Raw genomic sequence first — 26,719 nt, 5'->3', positions numbered from 1 at the left:
GAAAAGAAAGGGTTGCGTCATCTAAAGCTATCTGGTTCCCGCTGTAAAACCCCAAAGTCCGTCATATCGGACACTCGTCAAACGGATGGGTGTTCACACGCAGCTGCAAGGAGTATCATGCAGCTCAAAAGTCCTGTTTTGGAGATTAGACTGGGGTCTTTCAATTCTAGAAGAGGCTTAAGCTGCGAGCACTAAAAACAAGATATACTGTAAACAGCAAGCGAAGTAGCTCCACTTCAGCTGTCATGCTTGACATCGGATTGACGCGAGACCTCGGCTAGTGCAAGACAGCTCCTTAGTGACAGTTTCATGCTGGCTTTAGCATATTCTGCAGCTCTCCCCTTAGCCAAGACATAATTGCAATTTGTGTAGCCTTTTCCGCAAGGAATTACACCTTGTGCATAGCCCCCGCGAAGCTGCAACGGAATTGAGGCCATATTTCAAGTGGTGCGGTAAAAAGCAAAGGTACCTGTAGAGTATGGCGTATCGTAGGAGCAAAAGCACCTCGAATTGAAAGAAGGAAGAAGGCCACGCTGAACAGGGTTGTGGTGTGGAGCGTCATGATCGGCAAGCCCGTCAGATTGAACCGTGCAATCGATTGGAAATCTTGGCAGTCGTTGGAAGTGGCTGATGCTGGTACCAATCAGACCATTTGACCTGGGTGACCCCGCATCACTTCAGGTGGACAGGTTCGAAACCTTCTCAGTTATGGAGATGGGATTGATAGTATTCGTACACTCGGCTGTACTGAGCAGGAGACTTCCTTAATTGAGATATTCGTATTCCGTCAAAGTCGTACGTCGTCAGCTGGCGGCAGATGCAAAGGTGGGCTTGCTGCAAGTCTTCAATATTATCCAGCAGCTCTCGAGGAGATGCGATTGAGTTTTAGAATTTGTCCAGGTAAAGTTTGTAATTTCCACGTATCATACAACCAGGACCAAGACCTTTCTATATCGCCGGCTTGAGGCTGCTCGAGAAGGATCCAGATGATTGTTCATCTCACGTATTTGCTAGTGCATACATTAACCTCTATTTCTTCAATATGTCTATAACACGTATACATACCTCATGAAACGTTTATGGAAGTCCGATCGAAGTAGATCCTATATCAGATCAGTAGGTTTCCAATACACATCCAGTTTGAAACTAACATTAACAAACTCCTTTTTCTTATTCTTGTCATCGGTACCGCGGGCCTGGTTCTTGAATATGACATCGTCGTCCCATCTTCGTTTAACGTTGAAGTCGGTTTTTGGATTTAGGAGAGGATTTCCTAGGGCAATATCATGTTCTCGCTCGGCTTCTTCTGCGGCGGCTTTTTCTCGTTCCTGCACAATTGTTGTCAGATACTAGATGGTGTCTTCTCCAGGTACATTTGTACTGACCTCTTGTTCTCTTTTCTCGGCTCTTTCGCGCTTAATCTTCTCCAACTCGCGCTGAAGTTCTGCTGTTTCGTCTTCGTCGTCGTCACTAAGAACAGGTCAGCAATCCAATTGCAGGCTGGCCAGGAGCTTCTTCAAGAGCCAGTGATGGCCCACAAGCCAGAAGAACCAAAGCTCATCCCAACTGTTTGATAATGCTCCCGAAACTGCAGTCCACTGTGCCTCCCCCAAGTTCATCCACGAATGTCACTTACCTGTCATCCTCACTACTATCCTCCTCCTCCTCACTATCCCTATCCAAATCCCTCGTCTCCTCCAGCACCCTCCGTCTCTTCGCCTCCATATCCTCCTCACCCCCCTCCCCATTCTCCAACGCCCGCTTCACACCCCCTTCCATCACCGTATCCCCATCACCATCCTCCACCGGCGCCGGGCCTCCCTTAACCTTTGCAAAATGTGCCGCCTCAGCCTGCAACAATTCCGCGCGCAAATCGCGAACTTGATGGTCTGCGTCCCCGCCCTGTCCAGGCTTCCGGACTTTGAGCTGCGTGTGTGCTGGGAGGAGACGTTGGTGGTAGGCTGGGCCGCGCTGTGCTTCTTTTCCGCGCGCTGGGTCGAAGGTTGGTCTGTGTGCTGGGATCCCTTAGTGTCCATACATGAAAATCAACTTGTAGGGAATTGGCTTACCGGTCGTCATAATTACAGTGATAAAATGTCGCGTCGAAGTATCTACTCTGATCTCTAAATCGTAAATCGCGAATCTCAAGAATCTCAAACACATGTCCACGCTAATCCCAACCCATCCACGCACCCCTCACCGCCCCGGCAAAATCCCCAAATTTCACCTCCCCACTCACCCATCCCACCGCCCCGCACATCACTCCCTCGCCATCCCCTCAACCATGCCACGAGAAGTCGAGCCTTCTCTAAACGAGAAGCAATTCTTCGCCAAAGCCCTCAACGAAGGCATCCGCATCGATGGGCGAGCCTTCGACGAGTTCCGGACGCTGGAGGTGGAGTTTGGAGATGAATTTGGGGTGTGCGATGTCAGGTTAGGAAAGACGAGGTATGTTCAATTGATATCCCAAATTCTCGGGTGTTTACAAGGAGGCTGATCAAAAGGTGACAGGATACAAACACACATAACGGCCGAAGTAACAGCCCCCTTCCCCGACCGACCCTTCGACGGCCTCTTCCAAATCACCACCGAGCTCTCCCCCATGGCATCCCCCCATTTCGAAGTCAACCGGCCCTCCGAAACCGAAACACTATTGTCGCGGCTGCTCGAGAAAACATTACGACGTTCCGGCGCGTTAGACACCGAGTCCCTATGTCTACTAGCCGGACAATCCGTCTGGTCATTACGCGCAGACGTACACATCCTATCGCACGATGGGAATCTGGTGGATTGTGCGTGTATAAGCGTGTTAGCGGCATTACAGCATTTCAGGAAGCCGGATACGAGTACGGAGGGCGAGAAGGTTACGGTTTATACGCTGAGGGAGAGGGAACCGGTGCCGTTGAGTTTATTGCATTACCCGTATTGTGTTACGTTTAGTTATTATGCGAAGGAGGGTGGAGAGGAGGGTGAGACGTCAGTATTACTGGATACCACTCTTATGGAAGAGCAATTGAGAGAAGGGAATGCTACGATAGGAATCAACCGACATGGGGAGGTCTGTCAGATAGCCAAGCTAGGAGGTGTTCCTGTCGACGCGGTGGCATTTTTAGGATGTGTACAAGTTGCACTGGTGAAGGTCAAGGAGATTTCCGCCTTTGTGACCAGGAGATTAGAAGAAGATGCGAAAAAGCGTGATAAGGGAGGGCTCATGGCGGAATTAAGTGCAGAAAATGATCGAGTTTCATGAAAAGTGTTTGGCGATTCGACTGAAATGGAGGTTCAAACAGGATTAATTCCGACTATGATCCATGGTCGCTAACTAGACGCTACGTGTACGCTATGTTTTAGTTGTAACCTGACTGACGCTGCCATATTTGGCTTGCCAGGCGTAAAAGTATAGAAGGGCTGCGAGAGGCTGCCCTACGAGTGTGAAAGATACCCAAAATATGACATTGCCTAAAATCTTCCCGTTGATACCTTGCATTTTCTCCAATGGCTGCGTGATTGCGATCATTGGTAACTGGCCGACCATTCCCAAGAAAGCCACCCCTATCGAGAGTTAGTTCTGGACGAGATGTCTTACCACGTCCTCATGATGTCCTAGAACATGCATGAGGAATTGCGTGCAAACAAGTATACTTACCAATGATATTATGTGTTGGTATACCCACAAGAAGCTCATGAAGCACTCCCGAAAAAAGAAAGACAGCAATGCTTGCTTGGCCGGAGCTCCAGCCTCTACCGACAAGAGGTGAAAAAACATGTCTTTTCATGAACTGATAGACAGGTTTATTCCACGTTCTCCAGTATGCTCCTACGCTGGGGCTGTTCCACCAATCAGTGTAAAACTCTCTGTCGCCGAATCTCATCACTTCAGCTAAGGCGTTCAAGAACGATTGGAATAATGCGAAGAAGCCCGCGAGCCAGATTACCAGACTGATTGTCGATAACTTCATTAGTCGCTCCAGAACTGCGGAGAAATCCAAGGATGCCATTTTGTCGAGAGAATTTCGTAACACTGGGGCTGCGTACTGAGCGCTAGCTACCCACATAAACACATTCAGCGCAAAAACTTCTGCCATACGCTTAATCACGAAGACCCATCTTATCTTTGGCGATCGAGGATATACTGGCTGATATACCATAGTTGGAGCCCACCAGAAGTAAGTTAGGTTGCCCAGCGTAATGTTCTGTGGGTAGGGACATTTGCTGTATATTTCTGGCAGAGCATCTTCTTCACGATTCGAGGGATGCAGATACGCATGCCGGAGGTCCCTGTTCGTAAAAGCGTACGAATATGTCTTCAACCATACAATAATAGCATGAACCTCGCTCAGAGTTCCAATCAAAGGGTGGTGTACGAAGAAGTAGACGACAACGGAAGTGATGAGCAAGCAAAAGGTGATGTTCAGGCCATGCACCCAGGCCACGGTCTTCCAAGTCGAATTGAATCTTCGAAGTTCTTCATCTGAAGGTTGATAGCTTCCACCTGGGGTTGCTGTCCCACTTCTCTTCCTGCCTGTTCTTAATAGGACTCTCGCTTGTTGCGCAGCCGTCATTTCGATAACGTATGCGACGAAGAGATGGCATGGAATAAGAAAGTAAAGGGCTGCCCCGAGGACAAGGTCTTGTTGTCGATAATCATGGCAGCGAATGCAAATCAGAACACCGTACTGAAAAAATTAGCCTTCAGCACACTTCTAACTTCTGAAGATGTTACCTTTTTGATGTTCTCAATCATCAATCGCAAATTTCCAACAACTGAACAGTGTTAGTCTCCAAAACCCTTCAATTGACTCCGGCGCATACCGAGTACGATGATCATCAAATTCCTGAAGCCCAGGAAACTGGGGCTTGCATTCGAATCATGACTGAGACATGAGGATTGTGCTTCTCTATGCGCAGCTGCTACATGACGATATTTCTTTTTGGCATACGGTACTCGAATTTGAGCGAGGGGTTGCGGTACAGAAAATCCGTTAGTGTTGTGATTGACATGTGAAGTTCCTGATCTTCGTAGTGGCGTGGGACCCTCGCCAGGTACATCAGCACCGGTGACTTTGGCCTTTGCAGCATCTAGAACCGAAGGCATTTTGAAGCTTCAGGAAAAGGGAGCATGGAAGTTCGAGCAACCTTCCCAAGAACCCAAGAAGATTGAAATAACCGCAGCCAACTAAGGAATGAGGAGATGATAACGAGGCAAAGCACCCTCCAATTATGATGCAAGGGCCACTGCGGAAAGTGCTATAGCGGGGCACTACACGAACAAGCAGAAGAGAAATCAGGATTGGGAAGGAATGAGAAAAGTGTAAGAATTAGAAACTTGGTAAAAACATTGCATGGACTGGAGATGCCAAACGGCCCGCGTTCTGAGGTGTGTAAAAGGCAATTGGACAGCACAAGTTAGCCTGTAAATTGTGAAGATGGTTGAATGCGGTTGAGACCAAAAGATGCGCCCAGAAAATTATGGGGAGATGGCAGCATTAGGTTGCGGCCAGCAACGGCAGCTAGGATAATTGATTCCCCGTACCGAGGCTACCAAAAGTTTGTCGGAATGACCGCAGCATTTATGTCCTCAGGTATCCATACCTGTAAAGGACCCGACATTCAGAAGCAGAAGCGTGATCTAGACCAGATGACTTTCGACCTACACCAAGGACAAATCTAGTGACTATCGTAGGCTTGTGACTCTTTGTGTTCACAAACTTAATACTCAGCTAAGGTGTATTGATTGTCGCGGGAGTTTCTAATCCTACCTGTCCGACAAGCATGTCACGATAGCGACAATGGCATACGAACAGCGTGGTGAGCGCGACTTTGGAGGGCAGGGAGGAGGTGGTGGGTTTGAAGCCGGCGGTGGTTTTGGTCGCGGTCGTGGCAGACGTGAGTAGTACTCGTTCTTTACTGATTCTGATATCAATACAAAATCATCGCTTTTCACCCCTGGTGTACCAGTCTTGGCACTATATTCTTCACTTCAAAGACGACAATGAGGAAGTTATTGACACTTTAAATTTAGGTCCAATTACTGACTATGGCTCAACTATGGTACACTGGATGCGGAATCGGCAACCCAGGTTTAAAGGAGGGTACCAAGGAGAAATGGAGAGGCCAAGCGCCAGCTATATTGTGGATGTAAGTTTGTGAAATGGAATTAGCTTGATGGTTGCTAACTTGAACGTCTAGATGTTACCTCCCTTAGCTAGGCTTCACAATCCAGCAGACTCAATACCGTCTAAGCACCTCCATTCGTCACTAAACAAGATCAAGCATCCAGTCAATGTAGTGCGTTGGACGCCAGAAGGACGAAGATTACTAACAGCCTCCAGTAGCGGAGAGTTTACTTTATGGAACGGAACTGGGTTTAACTTTGAGACAATCATGCAGGCACATGATGTGGCTATCCGAGCATTAGCTTACTCTCACAGTGATGACTGGCTAGTATCTGCTGATCAAGATGGTATCATCAAGTATTGGCAACCTAATTTCAACAACGTCAAAGTCATTCAAGGACATGGTGATGCTATTCGAGCTTTGTCATTTAGTCCAAATGATACAAAGTTTGTCACCGCTTCTGATGATTCCTTCTTGAAAATTTTCGATTTTGCTGGAGGGGTCGAGGAGAAAGCTATCAGAGCCCATGGATGGGATTCTAAGACAGTTGACTGGCATCCAACCAAGGGACTCATAGTCTCAGGCTCGAAAGATCATACTGTCAAATTATGGGATCCACGTATGGATCTGACAGTGTACGAGCCCAAAGATGTAGTAAAGCCCTTAGCAATACTCCGTGGCCATCACAACACTATCACCAGTACCATCTTCGAACGGGTCAGGGGAGACTGTCTGGCAACATCGGCACGAGACAATGTAGCTCGGGTATTTGACCTTCGAATGATGCGTGACATACTATTCATCAAAGGCCACGAGAAAGAAATCTCGACCATGACCTGGCATCCGATCCACTCGTCTCTGCTTAGTACTGGTGGAGGAGATGGATCAATGATGCATTATCTTCTTGATGAACCAAATAATCCACCTGGAGTAGCTCCAACAATCGCTGCCTACGATGCTACAGACCCAACTACCGCACCAGCTCAATCAATATATCCTGCTCACAAGATCCCATACGCCCACGACTTTCCTATCTGGTCTCTGGACTGGCATCCGCTTGGTCACATCCTCGCATCCGGATCCAACGACCGAGTTACCCGTTTCTGGACGCGCGCTCGTCCAGGAGAAACGGATTCCTTCAACGACCGCTACCACATTGGTGAAGCCGCAGCCGAAGCCCAAGGAACCTGGGACCGTCGCGGAAACCGTCGTCAACGACAAGAAGAAGAAGAGCAGGAAGCCGAAGATGAGATGGAAGGGCTCGTCGACCAAAAGATGCCATCTAAGGCCTCTGGCTTGCCAGGAATTCCAGGTCTCCCAGGCCTTACTGCTGGAATCCAGATTCCAGGTATGGGAAGTGTTATTCCACCACCTCCTTTCGCCAACCCAGGAGTCCCGCCTCCTCCACCGGGCATGGATCTAAGCAACCCACCCGATTTCGCACAATTAGCCGAGATGATGAAGAAAGCTGGAATTCCCCCTCCGACTGCGAACGGGCAGTTCCCACCTCCACCCCCAGGAATGTTACCACCCGGTCTTCTACCACCCGGCGGTTTCCAGATCCCTCCTGGATACATGCCACCTCCCAATATGACTGGCGGTCCCCCTCCTCCGCCACCAGTTCAATTTACTGGTGGAATACCCGGGATGAGCGTCCCTGGATTGGGGACGCAAAGTGAGGCAGAGACTGCTTCGGCGGCGTCTATTAGACGGAGAGGTCCGTTGCCTAGTCAAGAGGAGAGTTTGCAGATGGAGCAGAGGAAGGGGAAATATACTCGTGCGAGATAGAGACGGGATATGTATAACAGGAAAAGTGAATCTTCGGCAATGTTCTTGGGTGTGGAGAGAGCATTTAGGGCGTCTTTAATATGGATCTTGATTAGATAGAGGATTATTTGAGGTGAAGTGCTATCAAAATCTTGATGTTTAATGATGTTTGTTTTGAAATGTGTGTTGTTATGAGCATGATTGTGAATGCTGTGTATATTATCTCCGTCTCTATGCTAATGCTATGGTATATCGCCTTAAAACAAGGTATCCCGCCTAGGAAATAATATCAAAAACACCTGCCCGCCAATGTAAATGCAAACATCGCTCCACCATGATAATGCCAAACAGGAAAATAGAAGCCCTTGCGAGCATTTCCATCTCTTTATATCTATACCACTATTGCACACGTCTGTACTTCCAGCTATACAGCCATATCATCTTGAAACCATCAAAGACGCAAGACTTATGAAGCAGCCACAGGATTATTCCTCGGACTCGACCTCGTTCCCACCCTCCCCTCCTTCGCAAACGCCTTCTGCCGATCCGCATAATCCTTAATAACCAACGCACACACCATATCAGCACAAAGTCTCTTTCGTCTCTGCACCGGCAACTTCGTCGCAAATTCCAGCCCACTCGCTCTCTCTACCGCCTCGACAGGGACCTCGAAATCCGTAATGGGCTTGCTATTAGGTATCACCGCATTTGGCAGCACGAATGCTCCTACGGCGACTTGGCCGGTTGTAGTTCCGTCTTCCGCAAAGATTACTTTGTAGAAATGGGTGGGCACGGCGATATTCGGCGGATTGCCAATGACCTCGTAGGAGACGCGCCATTTTCCATCCACTGCGTCTTTTTTGGGGAGATATAAAGGTCCAGTGACGATTCGTACAGACGGATACTTCACCGTCAATCGTCTACAAAAATCCTCGAAATGCGCCCAGTAATCCCTATTGAAGCCCTCGCCCACCTGCGGACACATGTTCGTCAGGTAAAACGTATCGTTCATGGCTTCCTGACTCCATTTCGCGTCTGCGGCCGGCACCTGATGTCCGCGATCGTAGCCGGAGCGGAAATAGTCTTTTAGTTTCCCGCGGAATTTTTCGGGCACGGAGGGGTCTTCTGCGAAGACGCTGTGTTTGCGATCCCCGTCGGATTGCGCGAGGGAGGCGGGTGTGATGTGTTCTGCTACCCATGAAGGGTTTCGAAGCCGTCGGTCGTAGGATGATACGAGGGCTGTTCGAGTTGCGAGATCTGCTACTGGACCTGGGAAGCCGTATTGGAAGAGGCCTGCTGGGTCGACGGGTGCGAGGGTCGCGGGGACGGATATGGGTTTGATCGCGGGTATGGGCGGTGGGATTGGGGTTGTGCTTGTGGCGGTTATGGTGGTGGAGGTTGCTACGGCTTGGGTTTTCTTTTCGGAGCGCGTCGAGTACATTGCTGCTGTTACGCCAGCTCCTGTTGCGGCACTGACGGCGGCGATGATAGCTAAAGTTGATTTTGACATGGTGAAGGGCCCTCGGGGCGACAAATATCACTGGGTATTTATTTGATCGAGACGAAGGTAGAGAGTTGAGCAGCTGTTGTCGGTCGGTCACTAGAGACAACCAACGCGCGTGAGGTTAGGGGGTTGAAGGACCCGTGGTTTTTTTTGGGAGTCAGATTTTCGCTTACCGCACTTTTGGAACACGGACGCGATGAGGTCGTGTCACACAACTCTGTCTGCACCAGGACGTAGACGCGCCCGCACCCTCAAGCTTTCTTGCATGACCCGGATTCACGGAACATGTGAGCCTAAGTCTTGAAATAGAACCACGAGCAGGAGAGTGTGAGGCTCTTGAGGAATTCAGCCTGCGATTTGTATCATTCGGAGTACCCCCAGTCGTCTAGTCACTTCGTTCGGCTTGACTATTGGGACGACCTTGGTATTCGAACCACCACAGACCGAAATCTATCCAAACTATTGATGGAGATGATCTAAAGTTTGAGCTACTCGTCTAAGACGTCGGCTTATTCAGTAACCTTACAACGTTATTGCTGTGTAGAGTTATTCGCAGAAACATGGCAAAGCAAACAGACTCCATGTCTCACAGAGACTAGTCATATCACTTCCCAACAACGCCCGAGAAAGCAATATCAAGAAGCTTAACTTGAAACCTTCAGAAGTACGCCACTGACGACGAACGTTTTCTTCACCATCTGCGCCATGTCGCTTGCGGAAATTCGGTGAGAGCATATCAAGAGGCGGCTGGCGCCTTGATCAGTAGGGTATTCAGAAACATATCAAACGCCCACAGTTTTCGGTCGGAGACTTGAACTTGCCAGCAAAATGAGTCTGGTGGCAGTGCTGTGCCATCTTGCTTGAAGTCATATTGGATATCTTCGATAAGCTTGGCGCATTTTCAGTTCTAGTTCAATACTAAGTTCAGCGACAACCCCGGTTAGAGCATCAGGCCTCAAAAAATAACCACCCTTTGCGCACTCCGGACTTGCATACAAATTGTTATTTGGCAAAACATGTACTTGCTATAAAAGCTTTCAATAAAGCAAGTCCGACTTACGAATGCTCTACAAAACTCCTATCATCGACCCCAAGACCATTCCTTCAAAACACCGCGTCCTCTACTGTGTTACATTAATTCGCCTTCGCCTTAGCCAACCAGCGACTTTTCTTCCCCATCTGCTTCATCTTTCTTTGCGGGAGGAATTTCGGGAATGCCAGCGTATTCAGTCCTAAAGTTTAGATCCTCCTTATCTGGGCAGCCTTCCGTGCAGCTGGGTTTAATGTTGTCCCCAATGAGCCTCATTCCAGTATCTTCGGTGACTATCATCGAACCCATTTTTCGATTTATATCGCCTACTACCTTGGCTTCTGCAAATGGAAGCCACGGATAACTTGCCTACAGCGTCAGTAGGGGTCAAATCGTGGGGAACATTTCAACTCACGCGTTAATTTTCTTCTGCACATATTTTGCCAGTGCATACTGGGCGAAGCTGTCCGCTACTCTTTGGTCAATACAAGAAAAATAAGTTCGAGCGTCAAGCAGACTCACCATTATCTGCAGTGTAACTGCCAATATATTCTGTCGAAGCATGGGCAAGAATTCTGGTGTTCAAGGCACCATATGCATTTGTTAGGTTGAAAGTTCTCTCAAATAACTTCTTCTCCGTATGCTCGTAGTAATGGACATGGAATTCCAAGTCGCTAATGTGAAAGCCTGCATTTGCTTCAAAAGTTGCTCTATCGCCGTGCATAAGCTCGTGGAGAATTATGTATCCTAAAATTCACTGATTAATTGGACTTTCTTGTAAAAACAAAATCTGTTAAGGTGGGATACTAAGCTCACCCCGGTTTCTGTAGGAGTCGAGATTGTACTTCTCGGGATATTCCAAGTTTGCTGAAGCATCTAGACTCCCAGCGAGCGTCTCAAAACCAAAAAAATAATTGCATATCACCATGTTGATAGTTGAATTATGCTTTGTCACCTTCCCTCCCGTGCCGTCGGAATTGGCGGTATTCCAGGTGTGTGCCCTGATACCGGTGTTATTCTTGCACTTATTATCCAGTTCTTTATACTTGGGAGAACAAGCTATATTAACTGTCACATTCGAAAATCCCGGTGCATTCATTGCTTGGCCAAAAGTGGCTACACTATCGAAGACCTTTTGAATTCTAGTTTGTTGGTTTTCTGTGGACAGTGTCAGTAAAGAGTGACAAGTGACAAGAACTTATGCATTTGAAGCAAATTTACACGACAAGGAGGGAGCTCGGATAAAGGAAATCACTTACTGATCAAGATTGAGGGACCAAAAAAATCATGAGCAGCAACATCATCCCAATTGATAGTTTCAACGTTCTTTGCCAACTTTGTAGCATCTTCCCATGCATCTCTAATCTTTATGGAACTGTTCTTATCACATTCATCATTGAATTGCAGTTTCACAGATTGTGTGGTGATATAGCTGCGTCTTCTAGGGTCCGGTGTGAGAAACCCTTCATGATTGTAAGAATGGGTTTAAGTATTGAAGAGATAAGCAAAACACCAAAAACGAATAGGCAGTGTGGATTCATTTAGTGAATAAAATATGAATGATATTTCAGCAAAGTTAGTAATAGAGATTGGTCAAATGATTGAAAGGGAGCTTAAATGAACACAATGTGATTTTCACGATACTTTTTATGAGAATCTAGAGAGAATATAAGTCTGCTACAGAGTTGTTTGATAAAGAGCTAGTGTTTTTCCTGCCTTCAACATGTTTTCTTTTCTGTGAGCTTTCCGACAAAGACTCTGTCAGTCTTCTGCAGTCAACCAGCTTCCAGAAATTGCGGTGTCGAACAGAGGCCAATAGTTAAACGCTGGATTGTGCTGTTCTTTAGACATAGCTTGCATTAAAGATTGTTTTGACATATGCTTGTTCAATGCATTGTGCCGTTTGAGTTGTTCAACAAAGGCCACCACAAGCTGCATGAATCAAAGTTCTAGAACAAGACTAATGAATGTACTGTTCTTTGAAAAAACAGAAAGACAAGAACGATTTACACTAAAGGGGGTTGACTTATGTATGCTTCTTGTGTTCTATCTATATTCTGTTCCATAATAATTATGTCTGTTTTCTCTAACTAATAAGCTTTCAGAACTCACTTTTCGCTTAAGTATCGGTCAGATCTATAATATTATGCGGCGTCGGAAGGTTACCTACCTTAGGTAGCTTTGACGATTTAAGACTAAATAAAACGTAGGGGTCAGATTACACCTACCAACGGTCCTAAATTACAAACCTCTTTGACTATCTATAAAACAATAAAATTAATTCAATAGAACAGCAATTGTATTTGCATACTTAATCATTACTTAAAACCCTATTATTTATCTATCAAAAACCATATCGCTTACGAGAACTAAGTCAATTTGGTAGCAAAATAAATAACACAAGCAATGCGTCCACAGGTTCGTAACTTAGCTGCAAAGCATTCTCGCCGGGCTAAAAAGCTTATGCTTATGATTTCTACGGTAATGTTCTTCCTTTTCCTCCTCCACCTCCTTCCTTCTATCAAAGTTCAGGCATGGTCATCAGATGACGAGGTATATTTTGGCTGGCCATTTCCTCTATATAAGGAGATGAATGAAACACACCGGGCCTTTGTGCTCAGAGGTCCACCCCATCCAGTGCGCCGATACTCGCCAGAGTATAAACGCGTAGCTTGTTGGCAAAACGATGGCGTGTGGATTGCCAAACTAAGCCCTATTGAAATGGCTCATTTAGAAGTCAATCCCTTCCACAACGTTTCTAGGTCAATGAATCAGGCTGATGAAGACGACTTCTGTGCCCGTCTTCGTACCTACGGTGCTAGCTTCTGGGACATAGAACCTAGCATTTCTCCTTATCCGGTGCGAAGTTGCCACTATCTTGACTGTTACAGAAATGAGCCAAAGATTAATGTAGATTTAAAGTTAGGGTTCCCACCTAGTGGTGGTGCATGGGTACTAAAGGTAGGTGAGAATGGGCTGGATTATCAGACTGTTGCCAACTCAGGACTCGACTATGCTCTGACAATGGAGGATAGATGCCTGGTACTAAAGGATTTAGGAGCAAAATTCTGTAGTTCCTTAGCAGCCTGTTCAGAGACAGCTTCGTTCTTGACTGAACCAGCTATTCTTTTAGAGGAGGTTAATGCTTTGGAGCGTCCAAAGGATCTGACTCTATATGACCTAGCATAAGTCTTACTTGATTTTTGACACACATGAATGAATCCTCATTCTAACCCTTTGCCAGATGCGAAAGACATGACAGTCTAATATATATTATCCAAATCGTAGCCATCATTAATCATGTCCTGTGCCAAAACACCAAATCAAAAAAGTCTTCTTAAATTTGTTCCTCCCAATTGTAAAGATCCTGACTTCGCGAATCGAGAGGACGTTTTTAGAGACAACATAACACCACAAAAGCATCGTGCAGAATCCCTAGATAAACATAAATGACCAAATTTAGACCTTGTAAACCTAGATACCTAAGATTAATTGCTGATTATATAATAAACGTTTTTATAGTAGGTTGTTGTTACTCACAACTGCTGAATCGCTCCATTTTGTTTCTCAGAAATAGCTAGATAACATTGTACAGACGCTAGTATACCTAATTCATTGATTGTGTCTAATTCTTTGCTTTTTGAGATGTCAATTCTTGGGATACGTTACCTAAAACCATGAGAAGTACTATCAAGATAGCCAATACAGAGAGAAAAACCGCACGTGTAAAACAAGTGGATTTTACCCCCCTTAAAGATCAAGACTGGCTCTTAAGTCAAGCTAAGCTTTTCGACCGCCACATGCATGTAGTGCATTTCTGCCGCTTCCTGGTTCGCTGAATTCTGTCTGGTCCTGTTTATCGTGGCTCTTATGATTGTTTCCAAGACAAAAGTCTTGCTTGTAGGTATTTCTACACATCTGCTGTTCTTGGCCTGCTTTCCTGTTGTCAAGTTTTGCGCCCAAAGTCAGCCGCACTCGATTAGGGTCTAGATTGCCATAAGCGAGGTTGAAAAGCCATAGCTGAACATGTTTCTTCCCGATCAGGAGCGGCACAACGAGTCCTCAATCGTGTTCTTTATCGATATTTTGATTGGTTGTGTCCGTTTCTTTCCTTGCTTGGTGAGTGGTTGGGTTCAGATCTATCAATAATCCGTTCACGCGCTGCCGAAGATGTCTCTCTCTTTGGTCCGTGAACGAAGGCGCATAGAGCTGGGACAAAATACGAAATTTCGATTTACTAGGTATCCTAATCAAGGTATATTTTCCAGCCAAGGCTCAATCAGCCTCATCATTCGGTCGTATTGATCTGGGAGACGAGTACCTGATGATACAAAAGAAGAGGTACAGGTACATAAGGGCTTGAGACCATTTTCTTCGTTACACACGTTGAAACGCCTTATTCAGACAGCACTAGATACTCATACAAACTATGTTTGCTACAAAACTCAAAGATCTCCTCGCTTTAGGGACAATTCTTACCACTTTTTCCACCGTCGTCGCAGACAGCAGAAATTTCAACCCTACCGGCGCAGGATGTGTTGATCAGTCAGGATTCCTTTCGTGCTATCAAACTCAAGCAAGTGCAGCAGTTGATTGCGAAAACTTCTGTGTCACCTCTACCAAGAAAGGATCAAGTGCGGCAGAGAGTTGTTCAAAGGGATGTGGTGGAAAATGGCTTGCAGCGAATATCGGTTGTTGGATCCAAAGTTGCTGGAACGAAGTAAGTAAATCAAGCTACATCAGCAGAGAGAAAATGGGTAGAAGTCAGTACTTATACAAAAGTAGGTATATTCATGTGAATATCAGTTGGCGGCGATATCATACTTTGGGGGCACCGGCCTTGTCCAAGATACTAAAATCCCCTTCTATCCTCCACCAGACAACGCCTCTGCTGGCTCTTGCTGTAAGTATTTCTCCATATCGATATCTGCACCAAATTACTTACGAATAATAGCTTGCAACCTCGGCCATGTTTACGGAAATATCACCGTCGTCGATGCTAGTTTAGCCTGCACCGCTGTAGTTTCAACTGGAGATGTAAATGGTGTCTATAGTTGTCAATGCTGCCAATACGGTTATCCAATCTCTAAGTTAGTTTGTTTACCTGTTTAAGACAGCTGTCTTCAACCTACTAATGCACTCTGGCAGTTCGCTGAACGAGTGTCCGAAATCCGATCTCTCCGTCATCGGTTTCCCTGAAGCGATAGTCTCAACAAACAACATAATCTCCGGGTCAAAAGACAAATGTGCAATCCTCAACTCGTCGCCAAATAAATGCGTTAGCGAATATAAATTTCCATGGGTCGGCAGCACGACTTATAATCCTCTCAGTCTTCCAACAACGATTGGCAAAGAGCCGCTAAGCAATACGGCGGGAAATGCTTTCACAAAAATCGCAAGCGTATATACATTGAGTCTGTTTCCAGCTTACTCGAGCGTTATCACGCCTATAGCTTTCAACGCTCAAGCTGGGGTACCTACTGGCACGGTCGATGTTATTGCCGCCACTGCTGATGGCACGCCCACCGCACGTAATACAGCTACAAAATCAGCTACGTCTTCGAAGAGCGGTGCTACTGGTGTCAGTGGTAGTGTGACGTCTGCACCCACGGCTACTTCCACCCCTAGTGGTGCTCAGAGGAGTTATGGTCGAAATTGGTTGTGGTTTGGTAGCCTCGTTTTTGCTGCGTTATTCTACCTCATTTAATTGAATAGATTTATTTTCTTGATACAGCGATCAATACAAAAATATCGAAAGACTGTCGTCTTGGGTGTGCAACAATCCATACTCGGTATTCGCTTAGCCCAACATTGAGTTGTGGGAGCCGAGCATTAGTTGATCATGCATAGAGCCTAAAGCCTCACAAGTTCACAATCAACACATAATTGTTAATTCTTCGGCTTTAAGCTGCTTATTCAATCTTTTTTCTCCAATGCAAGGCTACGACTTCCGTCATCAGTGCCCATTTCTCAAATGCATGTCCCAAGCTTTGTCATCTCCGCATACAAACCCATGAAGACCATCCACACCCAATCCGGAATACGGTCTCTGTACCTGCACGCTTCCCAAACTCATTGGCTCGCACCCTCATCCAATCCCTTCCAAGATGCACGACGCTCACGCGCTTGGTCATCAGTCTATACGCACATCACTCACTCGACAAGGCTACGAGCCTCTTTCGGCATCGGTATTGCTGGTTCTGGCAAATCGTATCCCGAGGCCAATGAACGGGGAGTTGCATGAGTGCTTTTTAAGCATATTTTAGTTTTGAATTGTCTGCGGCTTCGGATTGCGTGTGTTAGCTGCTGTAGTGTTACCAGGCTTGTCAGCGTGAAGTGTCGTGCTTTCGAGACGTGTCTTCGCAATGGAAGATATAAAGAGATCGAGATATCTCTAGGAACTCAAATCATTCTAATCATCCATTTCCATCATCTCTATTCTCCCAAAAACCTACCAGTTTAAAACTGAAATTCAAACTCCAACCCATCAATCATGTCTAAAACCATCCTCCTCCTCGGCGCCGGCAAAATGGTCGGCGAAGGCATCGCATCTCACTTCCACCAAGCTGGCTACAAAGTAGCTCTCGCATCCCGCTCTGGAAACTTTCCCTGGGACACAAAGAACTCGTATCTCCATGTCAAAGCCGATTTCGCGGATCCTTCGTCCGTCGAGGGTGTCTTTCAGAAAGTGAAAACTGAATACGGTGTTCCTAATGTCGTGGTTTATAACAGTACGTCCCCCTTTCCCCTTTCCCTTCACTTTCCCTCGCCCAATCTTACACCTCCGCAGCAGCAATAATGACACCGACCCCCCAACCAACTTCGGAATCCGTCGCCGCCTTCGAAACAGGCATCAAAAGCACCATCGTCTCGGGCTACGCAGCAGCCAAGTACGCGCTCGAAGGCTTCCGTACGCTGCCTTCTGAGGTGTCAAAGACGTTTATCTGGACAGGGAATGGGCTTAATGTCAAGCCTGTGCCTGTGTTGTTTAACCTCGGGGTTGGGAAGGCGGGAGCAGCTAGTATTGTGCAGACACTGGCGGCGGCTTATGGAAATGATGGGTTTAAGTGAGTGATGAATTATTTCCTTATTCTGAAAGAGGTGTTGGGAGTAGATAAAAGTGTGAAATATGGGGAAAAGGCTAACGAGTTGTGATTAGGTTTTACTACGCGGATGAGAGGAAGCCGGACGGAGGATTCATCAGTCAGGAAATTAGCGGGGAGAACCACGGAAAGTTTTATTTGAAGCTGGCTGAGGGAGCCGCAGGCGTTCCTTGGGATGCGACGTTTGTTGGGAGCGAGTATGTTGATTTCGGGGGGAAGGCTTTTTGGTAGATGAGAAGAGACGATTCAGGTATTAGTTGAATTGATATAATTGGTCTTGCGCAAAGATGTTGTGTTTTGAGATCGCGGCTTGAATGTGTTGGAAATGGTATTTCCGTAAGAAAAGAAGACGCATTGTCCGCTGCTTGGATAATTTTCAACCATTTATCTGAGCATCCTTTTGCCGAGGGAATCAAGTCCTTGGTTAATGGGTTAGGCTTTTGATTTGCTGAACTTCTTTGACGAAGTTGGCGGTCTTCTTCACACTTCACACTTGACATTTTCTCCACCTGCTAATTGGGTTCGAGACACTTTTTGTGCAAAAGGTGAAGAAGAGCTGCTAAAATCCAGATGGAAAGCCTCGAACAGCTTCAAAATCACATATATCAAGTTAAGAACTATATTTCAATTCTCACGAAAGAAATCCTGCGCAATTCTCGCCAAGCTTAGACAAATGGGACGGCTTTGCTCAACTAACCGGTGGAGGAGATATCTGTTTGTAGGTTTCTGTATGTGTTCCTACATGTGTTTTCCATCTATATTTATGTATGTGTTTTCGCTCCATCCACTCCTCGTGTTTATAGGATGAATGCCGTTCGCATATTTACTCGAGCTCAACGACACCCTCCTCCCACTCCAACACCCCCCCATCCAACCCACTCCTCCTAACACACTGCAGAACCATCCTCCTCCTCTCCATATCAATCATGACCCTACTCAACCTAACTCTATTTTCCTCAGGTATAGGTGCCTCCCCATCTAACCCTCGCTCTTCAATTTCCATGATCCATTTCCCGGCTTGAGCCATCATCGTGCGATCCTGAGACACGACTATTAGTTCACAACTCTTTCCGAGGCAAGTGAACAAAGCATATCAGGAAAACTCACCCAAGGACCCTCCCGATTCGGATTACTAAACAGCACCCCACAAACCTCCCTCCTAACCCTCCTATCCCTACACCTCAACATAACCAAGAACGCCGGCGACACGACCCCCAAGTCTAATCCAAACTTCGGCTCGCAATTCTTATAATCCAGGCACGTCCCCGTCAAATAGCGCGACACGACTAATATTTCCTCGAACTCAGGCAGGAAGACATCGTATTCCATTTCCGAGGTGAAGACAGTGCCGGCGACCATGATTTTAGTGGCTAGGTAATGCATACGCAGACAGGCGGCGCAGATATAGTCGATTGTGTTGCCAGAAGCTTGAACGTGGGTGTAGAGGGAACTGAAAGCGCGCTCGAAACGTGTGATTTCTGAGAGGAATATTTGGGACTCGGAGATGAGTTCTTGTGGTACTGAATATGGGGATGAGTAAATTGTATTGCCAGACACCATTTCGACGCCTCGGTTCGGGGTTGATGTGTGGAATTCTCGCTGTAACCGAATCGATTGGCTTGTTCTAAATGAGTCGTACGCGAAGTGACAACTTCGTCGCATAATGAGCTCCCAGTATAGCTTTGCTTCGTTGATGTCTTGAAAACAGAGGGGCATGGTGTCGATGGACGATTGACCGTCTTTTTTGCCTAGTCGATGGGTTTTGGATGCTCGTACGTCCGTGAATGTCATCATATGCAGATCAACTCTCATGAAGGCCCGCAGGATGTCGTCTTCGAGATCGTTTGGTTCTGGGGAGGATACTCCTGAGTTGTGTCCTATTTTGAGGAGCCAATTGCAGATAAGTCTGTCGCCGATCAGAGCATGTGAGAATGCTACGTCCGGAGAGCCGTAAAAGGTTTCGAATGCGAATACTAAGAGACTTGAGATTACTATCCGACGAAGCTCGTGTTCTGTGGTGGCTGCGAGGGTGCGCATATGTCGTAATGCAGATGCATAAATGCTTAGAGCACTTTCTCGATGACTTTTCGCTTCTGCCAACAGCATCTCTGAGCGCATTGGGAGTAGAGAAGCCCAGTGCTCTGCTTTCGTCGCTTTACTTAATGCTCCAATCGCTGACACAGCTTTCAGGACAAATGGTTGCCGATGTGCTTCTTGAAGGATGATCTGAGTCCAAAATGAAGATGCAAATATGCCAGTTACCTCTACAGAGGTTTCTTCTCGGTAGATTCTGAAGTAGGCAGATGAAGTGTCGTTTTCGAACTCGAGAAGTGTAAGCGGACGTTCAACAGTGGCAGACGGACGTCTGACGATTGGACGGAGTGTAGAGTTCGGCTTTGGCTGAGATTGTGGAGCGTAACCGGAACAGGAGCCGTAATACTGGATACATCGTTGACAAGACGGTTTTGTCTCATCACATTTGATACGTCGTTGTCTGCGAAGTGGTTAGTTTGATGATATGAACTTGACAGCTTTCTACCCACTTGCAAGCCAAACAACCAGTTCTAACTTTCGGAGCAAACACTCTTCCACGACTTCTCATCTTCGATGTATCAGAAGAAGTCATAGAGCCTTCTATTGCCTTCGGTGCCAATGGCTTCAAAGCCCTAGAACTCGATGTCCCAGCATCGAACACCAACTGCGAACCACCAGCAACAAACCCACTCACACCACTTCCACTACTTTCCCCCTCACCCGACCGTCTATCCATCCCGACAACAACATCCATCAACCTCCCCGTGGCAGCTTCGATATCATCGGTATCATCAATCTGGACCAGCTCCCTCCCTCCATTGTCGTCTCCAAACTCAACAACCCCACTTTCGCCAAACCCCTCGGGAACTTCAAGTTCAACCAACTCTCCCCTTTTCTTTGTCTGCCTACCACCACTCCTGCTTGTGACGCTATGGTTCATAGCATGTTGTCTAACTCTCTTCTTATCGGCTTTCCCCTGGATTTTTCCTTGCGGTTGGTCTATGAAAGCTAACGGAAGCATTGTTGCAATTCCTAATGTGTAGAGCTTTCAATTGAACGCTGCTGGCTTGCAATGAGGTGAAAAATGCCTCTCCTGTTTGGCAACCGATGGTACATTTATTACCTTTAACGAGGTACTCGAAAAACACTTTTGATAGGGCTGAACAGCCTCCCACTTCCAGCCGAGGAGTTGACCCTGGAAAATCAAAGAAATAGAGTCCCCATCGCCACTGGCTTTATAATCAATTGGGAGACCCATATCCAACAAAACAGGAACCTCTGAATTATTCCAGCAAGTACATTGAAATATCGGTGACGGGTGTAGATGGAACATACGTTGAGGTATTCAGTCGTGGTTAGCATCTCGGCAGGGTGCTTACAAACACGTTAGCTGGTGGCGCGGCGCTTTCCAGGGCTGAAGGAACCTCTAAATGTTAATTATGCAAGGCACTTAGCGCCGGCGGACAGGAGGACTAGATTTGTCATTAGTGGTCAAGGAACGATGGAGACAAGTATATCACCGGGTATGGGACGATCAGCTTATGTTGAAATGAATGTGATATCTATTGCTACCCATGCCATGCCATGCCCAACCATGCTATAAACCATTACACGAGACCTGCCCTCAACGAGCCCAGAACCTTACAAAGGTTAGAAAATCTGGACAGTGCTACGTTATGAAACTGCCACTATCCATGACTCCATGTCTATTCGTATTTGTACCCTTGTACAACATGGTAAACGCCATATCTCGCCCCCATAAGCAACAGCGAAGGCTATTCTAGCCCTAGCCACAGTCTAATATACACATATCCGAATGGTAATTTCCACAAAAAAGAGCTTTTGATGTGAGGCTAAGCAAACTCCAACCACTAGAGTTCGCCGCCAAAATGTCGTAAAAGGAGCGTCGCTAATTTGACAAATAAAAGTAAAAGATAACTGAAAACGAGAATTCACTAAAGTGCATCAAGCACTCAGCAGTGTCGGTGGAGTACGAAGTCTCTCACTGTACTGCTCACTAGCCTTTGAAGATCCACGGTCAAGATGGTCGTGATATTGTTCGCTAAAGTCCTCGTCCTCAAAGTCTGGGGCAGGCGAATTTGACCTCTCCGGAGTGTAAAACATCGCCTGCTGTTGGCTAACAGGCCTGGCGAAATACTCCTCTTCCTCATCGTCCATAGGCGGTAGAGGAGAGCGTCTTCCTTCCAATACACTAAGAGCTGCCTCGCTGTCCTCCCCATCCGAACTAGCATTGACGAGCACGCCACTAGTGTGATCATGATACTTTTGGTGCAGCTCTCTAAAGCTTCTTGCAGTGGCTGTGCTGGTGGTGGCCGCCGAGTCGTGCCGTTGATGGAACACGATTGGTTCTGCCAATGCGGAATTAAAGTCCTCCTCGATGGCAGAGGATGAGGCGACACCGGAAGATGTTCGATTAGGCTGCTTCCGTAAACGTAGTCGTTCCTCTTGAGACATGCTCTGAAGCTCTGACCCGAAAGTAATGACAGAAGCTTTCTTCCCGTGAACCACAAAACTACCAGTCCCACGAGACAACACATCTTCACGATTGCCTTCTTCAGAAAGACCAACACTTGATGCCGAGTCCTTACCCTTTCGACTACGATGATGCGAGGGCACATGGGCTTCCCTCAGAGTTCGATGCAGACTTCTACGAATCTTGCCACGATCGAGCTTCTCTTTATCCTTTTCGGAGGTAGGCGTCTGATCCTTGCTATCCTCGGTATCGGGGACTACGGAAGAGTGCCTTCTCATTGGACTTTTCTCCTCAAGAAGACCGGCCTGCTCCAATACCGCTTGTTCTGCAGCATCTACGTTGGGAGTCTCAGGCCGCGCTACCCCAGCACTGTTTGGTGGCTTCAGGCTAGCCTTTGAAGGGGTCTGAGCCAGACTTGGAGTTGATGGCACAGCACTTGAGACGGACAACTTACGAGCCTGCCGAACATCAAAGTTGATTGGAGGCAATTCCCATGATGCTTGCTGCTTGTGAAAATTTGGAGAGCTTGTTACTTCCGAGGGTGTCTGAAATATGTCTTCCAAGACTTGTTCACTCCCAATCCGAGGAGTGTTTGGGTTAGCAGTAGAGGGCCGATTGGCGGAATGCAATGTCGGTGAACGAGGTGTACGTTGATCTTTTAGGTTACTTGATTTAGAATGAAGTCGACCAAGTGCTGACTTCTCCGAGGTTGGCGTCTCCCCGAAGTAGTCAGTCTTCGGTGTGAGGATCTCTGAATTCTTCTCTTCATCAAGGTCCATAGAAAGAATTTCCTTGTGACATCGTAGACGCCATATTTCCATTCTTCCCCATTTCAGCTGAGCAGCCATACGACCTGCGGCCATCACAACTTGTTCGCGTGTTTTTGCTTGAATGGGGGCCAGAATCTGCAAGTGACGTGCGTTTCTCAACTGCATATCCAGTTGCTTCTGTGCTGCGGAGAGTTTCTCCTCCGCCTCGGCGATCTTCTGCAGCATGATTTGGCGACGAGCGGCAAGAATGTCTTGAGCCATTTTGGTATCAATTCTGCCGCTGGAAATTGTTACCTCTCCGGTGGGCGTCTGAACTGATCTGGTGGATTCGTTTTGACTATCTAGACGACGTATGCCACGGCTTCGTTGCCCGTCATAGTTGCCACCAACCACACCCCTCATCCTTACACCAGAAGTTCTGAAAGCAGCAGCATAGTTCAACTTTGCCAACCAATCATTCATTTCTTCTTCATTATCAGCAAGAAATGTTTCTTCGAAGCCTCCATGGCGGACAAATATGAATGCATTCTTATGCTTCTTGTAGTCCGAATCGAGAAGAGCAACAGCGTCATCTGTAGACATGAGGGCGTCCGGTTTGAAGGAGTCAAGTGGAGGTTTGAAGATGACTGGTGTTCCATCAAGGCCGAGCTTATTGTGGGCCTCATGCTGTTGCATCAAACTTTTAATCCAAGTGGTATTGCGGAAGAAGTAGAGCTGTGCTCCAGTGAGTATTGCCCCCCACTCCTGCCACGGAGACCTTGTCTTCTTCTTTTTCGCATCTTTTCGCCAAAGAAGGCCAACTTTGGTTATCTTAATGTCGACAATACCAGGGTGTGCATCTTGAGGATTCGTAGCAGTCTTTTCGTTCATAAAAGCATCAGGTCGTGACCTAGCCGACACAATTTGCAATACTCCAGTCCTAAAGAAGGTCTTCTGGAGGTCCTGTAAATTGAGTGATGTAGCGGTTCCAAGATAGCTATAATGCTCCTCAAGAGGCATCACTTCCTTCAGATTGGGTCTCAGGGTTTCGAGTTTGCTATCAATAATAAGAGTGTAAGGATCGACAGGTTCCTTTGAGGGACGTTTTGATGGATCGGTACTTGCTCGAGGAAATATGGACTTCTTTTTCGTTTTGTGCTGAATAATCCGCTCACCGTTTATGTCTATGTCGTCCTCAACATGAATGAAAGGGGTATAAGAGATATTGTCGTAGAAACATCCAAGTATCTCGTCAAATATACCTTCGCCACTAGTGTTTTTCAGATAGTCAGGCTTCTGCATCTTGTACTTGTTGTTCTTGTTGAAAACGTCGGTATGTAGTATCAGGAGCGAAAAGGCAATGAAATATGCTTGGTCAGGTGATGCGTAAATCCCCGGATTGCATTCATGATACCGGTTAGCAAAACTTTGTAAGCATCTGTCAATCTGCTGAGTCTCTTTAGGCAATTCGACTTCCATGAGGAGTTTTCGAATGGCCATGTCCATAGGATCGCCAAAGAATCCAAAGCCTCGCATATAACTTCGTAAAACTGAGCTGGAAAACTGGTCGGTTCCTTTGGATAGCACGCTGGCAACAACACCTCGGCTAACAGCTTCCTCGAGACGCACAAGGTATTTTGCTGGGGTGTCATCTTCGAAACGCTCTGGTAGCACTATAGCAGGCTCTCTTGGAAGTTGAATCGAGTTGTTCTTTGAAGTGCTAGATCCAGGCGTCGCAAGGCCACCGTTACGAGGAAATGGAGGCTCCGAATTTTGGCGCAAACGATGTGAAAGGCCGAAAAGGTCACCAAAGCTTTTTCGTCCTGTAGAAGTGGATGTACGCACTGAAGCTGGCAACGTTGGGGTCGGTAAGTTATCATCACTTGGGGCATTTCGCAAGGAGCTTAGTGTGGAAGATCGACCACGTTGTCCAAGTCTAGCACGAGTAGGCGATGAGAGGGATGATGCCGCAGAACCTTTACGAAATAATGATGGCACTCCAGGTGCAGCAAAAGCGGATGTTGTTCTGGCAATGGCACTGTGAGAAGGGGAGGGGAGTGGTGAAGGAAGCCCATTTCGCGTTCCTACATCATCTGTAGAAGGCGAGCGAAGTGCAAGAACAGCTGCAGATTCAGAACCTAGGGGTCTAGAAGAACTAGCAGATACCCTACCGAGCGATTGCGATTGCTTTGGTGGGTTACCTTTTTGAGGTAGGTGGGATAAATCGAACAGTGGAGCTGGCGTCTTCTTTCGTCTAGGTAATCTGAAGAAGGTTGTAGTGGTATGGACTGTATGGGTTGTTGTCGTCGTCGTGGCATATACTCCATGATCTCCAGAGCTCCCGTTCGAGGACTCTGATAGCCGAGTGACTGGGAGTGCCAGTGTCGAAGTTGAATCATCGCCGTACGCTGGTGGTGAGGTTCCGGTCTGTGTAGACGGACGCGCGGGTTCGTCAAATGTAACTCTGCTCTTGCTCCCAGAAGCCGCACTTTCTGACATGGTTTTTCTACGCTCCTTCTTTTCAAGCTTTTCGTTCTTGGTAACGATTTTGGCCGGCTCCTCCGGGTGCATATCCAGAGATGATTTCGCTCGTCCTGGTAATCGGACCCTCGACTTTTTCTTGCTAGGCTTTGATACGTTCATATCCATGGTCGGGGCAGTCGTAATTATCTCAGGAGCTAACAATCTTTTCGTTAGTCAAGCTTCATTTATTGAATTTAGGATGGTCTGATCTTACGACGAGGGAGCGGAGGTGCCTCTGTCTGTTGGGCAGCATGAAGCTTTGCTCTCGCTGATAGCTGTGGATCCGAAGCATGTCTAAATCTTAGCATCGAGAATCGTCGGTGCTTGTGCGATTCGTCTTGCGTCGCAGGAGAAATCGAACGTTCTAATCTGTCCCTGCCACTTTCAGCTGACATTCGACCTGGAGTTGGTCGTCCTGGCACGGTGGGTGTTAAGAAGTCCGCTGCTGATGGTCTTCGGGGTATTTGTTCGCTCGCTCTGCCATCAATGACGGGTTGGTCCTCCGCAATCAATGCATCCGGGGAGAGAAAGCTATGTCGTCGAATATTGACATCGCTGGCGCTCGTCGCGGGGCCCTTTCGCCGCAGAAGCCCTGGCATAAGAGGCATGTTTACACAGAGTTTGCGACGTCATTCGCTCAGAGGGTCCGCCGAGCATTCACTTATAGTGATCGAGGAATTCGCATTTGTTTGTAGAGAGTAAGATCCTTCGTGAATACTCGCGAGCCGGATCCGTGGTTGACGTTTGGTCGATGGAGGGCTGGGAGCAACCTTGCGCTCGCCAAGCACGCTCAGATGTTCAAACGAGTGACAAGGAAAGTACCTTTACTGCCGTAAGGGGTTCCGAAGCAGTGGAGGAGGAGAGAATCAATCAAGACCTCTCAAAGGTCGATTGAATGTGAGAATATACAAAGTATATCGAAGGAAAATGTGTGCGGTAGCGAATGTCAAAGTTCTCCTGACGTTGGGGGTTCTCTGACGTTACGCAATGTGCACCAAGGTCCGGACCGGTTAGTTTACTCGTTGGAACTAGCTGAGTTCCCGGTTCTAGGTTCTGTTCGCTACGCTCCTGTCGTAGTTTTTCTTCGTGTCCACTTGTTCTTGGCCTAGCGCGGGGTGGGTTTCAATATTGTAGACGCAGGGCGCACTTCACAGGTGCGAATATGAGGAGGAGGAATATAAATAGGAGAGAAACTCTGGCTAAGAACATCTACATATAGTTCTGGCAAATGAGGGAGACTGTCCATACCACATGACTTTTACGATGATATGTTGATTCTGAATTGGCCTTAAACCAATAAGATCATGGCCAGCCTCATCCTCCGTCAAAACTGGAAGGATGAAGAGCATGAAGTTGGTGACGACGCGATCCTGTAAGCTGAAAATTCATCTTGACTGC

The 26,719-nt window shown here is 47.0% G+C and overlaps 11 protein-coding genes across 11 annotated transcripts; 5 read left to right on the top strand and 6 right to left on the bottom strand.

The window, feature by feature from the left end:
- Nucleotides 1-994: 994 nt before the first annotated feature.
- On the bottom strand, nucleotides 995-2,079 carry GLAREA_07816 (uncharacterized protein; the record flags this gene model as incomplete). Its single annotated transcript, XM_008082503.1, has 6 exons — nucleotides 995-1,010; nucleotides 1,066-1,103; nucleotides 1,152-1,328; nucleotides 1,386-1,470; nucleotides 1,637-2,015; nucleotides 2,070-2,079. The coding sequence occupies 6 exons, from the start codon at nucleotides 2,077-2,079 to the stop codon at nucleotides 995-997; spliced, it is 705 nt and encodes a 234-aa protein (XP_008080694.1).
- Nucleotides 2,080-2,284: 205 nt separating this feature from the next.
- Nucleotides 2,285-3,250, top strand: GLAREA_07815 (Ribosomal protein S5 2-like protein; the record flags this gene model as incomplete). Its single annotated transcript, XM_008082502.1, has 2 exons — nucleotides 2,285-2,448; nucleotides 2,512-3,250. 2 exons carry the CDS (start codon nucleotides 2,285-2,287, stop codon nucleotides 3,248-3,250), a joined length of 903 nt encoding a protein of 300 aa, XP_008080693.1.
- Nucleotides 3,251-3,340: 90 nt separating this feature from the next.
- GLAREA_07814 (uncharacterized protein) lies at nucleotides 3,341-5,095 on the bottom strand (the record flags this gene model as incomplete). Its single annotated transcript, XM_008082501.1, has 4 exons — nucleotides 3,341-3,552; nucleotides 3,647-4,676; nucleotides 4,724-4,764; nucleotides 4,813-5,095. 4 exons carry the CDS (start codon nucleotides 5,093-5,095, stop codon nucleotides 3,341-3,343), a joined length of 1,566 nt encoding a protein of 521 aa, XP_008080692.1.
- Nucleotides 5,096-5,789: 694 nt separating this feature from the next.
- GLAREA_07813 (WD40 repeat-like protein) lies at nucleotides 5,790-7,905 on the top strand (the record flags this gene model as incomplete). The annotated part of the gene is made up of 3 exons (XM_008082500.1): nucleotides 5,790-5,886; nucleotides 6,023-6,138; nucleotides 6,190-7,905. 3 exons carry the CDS (start codon nucleotides 5,790-5,792, stop codon nucleotides 7,903-7,905), a joined length of 1,929 nt encoding a protein of 642 aa, XP_008080691.1.
- Nucleotides 7,906-8,350: 445 nt separating this feature from the next.
- On the bottom strand, nucleotides 8,351-9,394 carry GLAREA_07812 (His-Me finger endonuclease; the record flags this gene model as incomplete). The annotated part of the gene is made up of 1 exon (XM_008082499.1): nucleotides 8,351-9,394. One exon carries the CDS (start codon nucleotides 9,392-9,394, stop codon nucleotides 8,351-8,353), a length of 1,044 nt encoding a protein of 347 aa, XP_008080690.1.
- Nucleotides 9,395-10,538: 1,144 nt separating this feature from the next.
- GLAREA_07811 (uncharacterized protein) lies at nucleotides 10,539-11,959 on the bottom strand (the record flags this gene model as incomplete). The annotated part of the gene is made up of 6 exons (XM_008082498.1): nucleotides 10,539-10,782; nucleotides 10,834-10,888; nucleotides 10,941-11,165; nucleotides 11,235-11,576; nucleotides 11,678-11,881; nucleotides 11,932-11,959. 6 exons carry the CDS (start codon nucleotides 11,957-11,959, stop codon nucleotides 10,539-10,541), a joined length of 1,098 nt encoding a protein of 365 aa, XP_008080689.1.
- Nucleotides 11,960-12,824: 865 nt separating this feature from the next.
- Nucleotides 12,825-13,607, top strand: GLAREA_07810 (uncharacterized protein; the record flags this gene model as incomplete). The annotated part of the gene is made up of 1 exon (XM_008082497.1): nucleotides 12,825-13,607. One exon carries the CDS (start codon nucleotides 12,825-12,827, stop codon nucleotides 13,605-13,607), a length of 783 nt encoding a protein of 260 aa, XP_008080688.1.
- Nucleotides 13,608-14,847: 1,240 nt separating this feature from the next.
- On the top strand, nucleotides 14,848-16,125 carry GLAREA_07809 (uncharacterized protein; the record flags this gene model as incomplete). The annotated part of the gene is made up of 4 exons (XM_008082496.1): nucleotides 14,848-15,138; nucleotides 15,204-15,321; nucleotides 15,373-15,508; nucleotides 15,567-16,125. The coding sequence occupies 4 exons, from the start codon at nucleotides 14,848-14,850 to the stop codon at nucleotides 16,123-16,125; spliced, it is 1,104 nt and encodes a 367-aa protein (XP_008080687.1).
- A 786-nt stretch (nucleotides 16,126-16,911) lies between these two features.
- Nucleotides 16,912-17,752, top strand: GLAREA_07808 (NAD(P)-binding Rossmann-fold containing protein; the record flags this gene model as incomplete). The annotated part of the gene is made up of 3 exons (XM_008082495.1): nucleotides 16,912-17,149; nucleotides 17,209-17,485; nucleotides 17,578-17,752. The coding sequence occupies 3 exons, from the start codon at nucleotides 16,912-16,914 to the stop codon at nucleotides 17,750-17,752; spliced, it is 690 nt and encodes a 229-aa protein (XP_008080686.1).
- Nucleotides 17,753-18,344: 592 nt separating this feature from the next.
- Nucleotides 18,345-20,576, bottom strand: GLAREA_07807 (Zn2/Cys6 DNA-binding protein; the record flags this gene model as incomplete). Its single annotated transcript, XM_008082494.1, has 3 exons — nucleotides 18,345-18,560; nucleotides 18,629-20,015; nucleotides 20,065-20,576. The coding sequence occupies 3 exons, from the start codon at nucleotides 20,574-20,576 to the stop codon at nucleotides 18,345-18,347; spliced, it is 2,115 nt and encodes a 704-aa protein (XP_008080685.1).
- A 944-nt stretch (nucleotides 20,577-21,520) lies between these two features.
- Nucleotides 21,521-25,929, bottom strand: GLAREA_07806 (Sec7; the record flags this gene model as incomplete). Its single annotated transcript, XM_008082493.1, has 2 exons — nucleotides 21,521-25,476; nucleotides 25,536-25,929. The coding sequence occupies 2 exons, from the start codon at nucleotides 25,927-25,929 to the stop codon at nucleotides 21,521-21,523; spliced, it is 4,350 nt and encodes a 1,449-aa protein (XP_008080684.1).
- Nucleotides 25,930-26,719: the final 790 nt, after the last annotated feature.

The sequence above is a fragment of the Glarea lozoyensis genome, assembly GCF_000409485.1.
Source record: "Glarea lozoyensis ATCC 20868 chromosome Unknown GLAREA16, whole genome shotgun sequence".
NCBI classification, from domain to species: domain Eukaryota; kingdom Fungi; phylum Ascomycota; class Leotiomycetes; order Helotiales; family Helotiaceae; genus Glarea; species Glarea lozoyensis.
The sequence above is the reverse complement of the archived record's forward strand: the minus strand, read 5'-3'. Positions and strand labels throughout refer to the sequence as shown.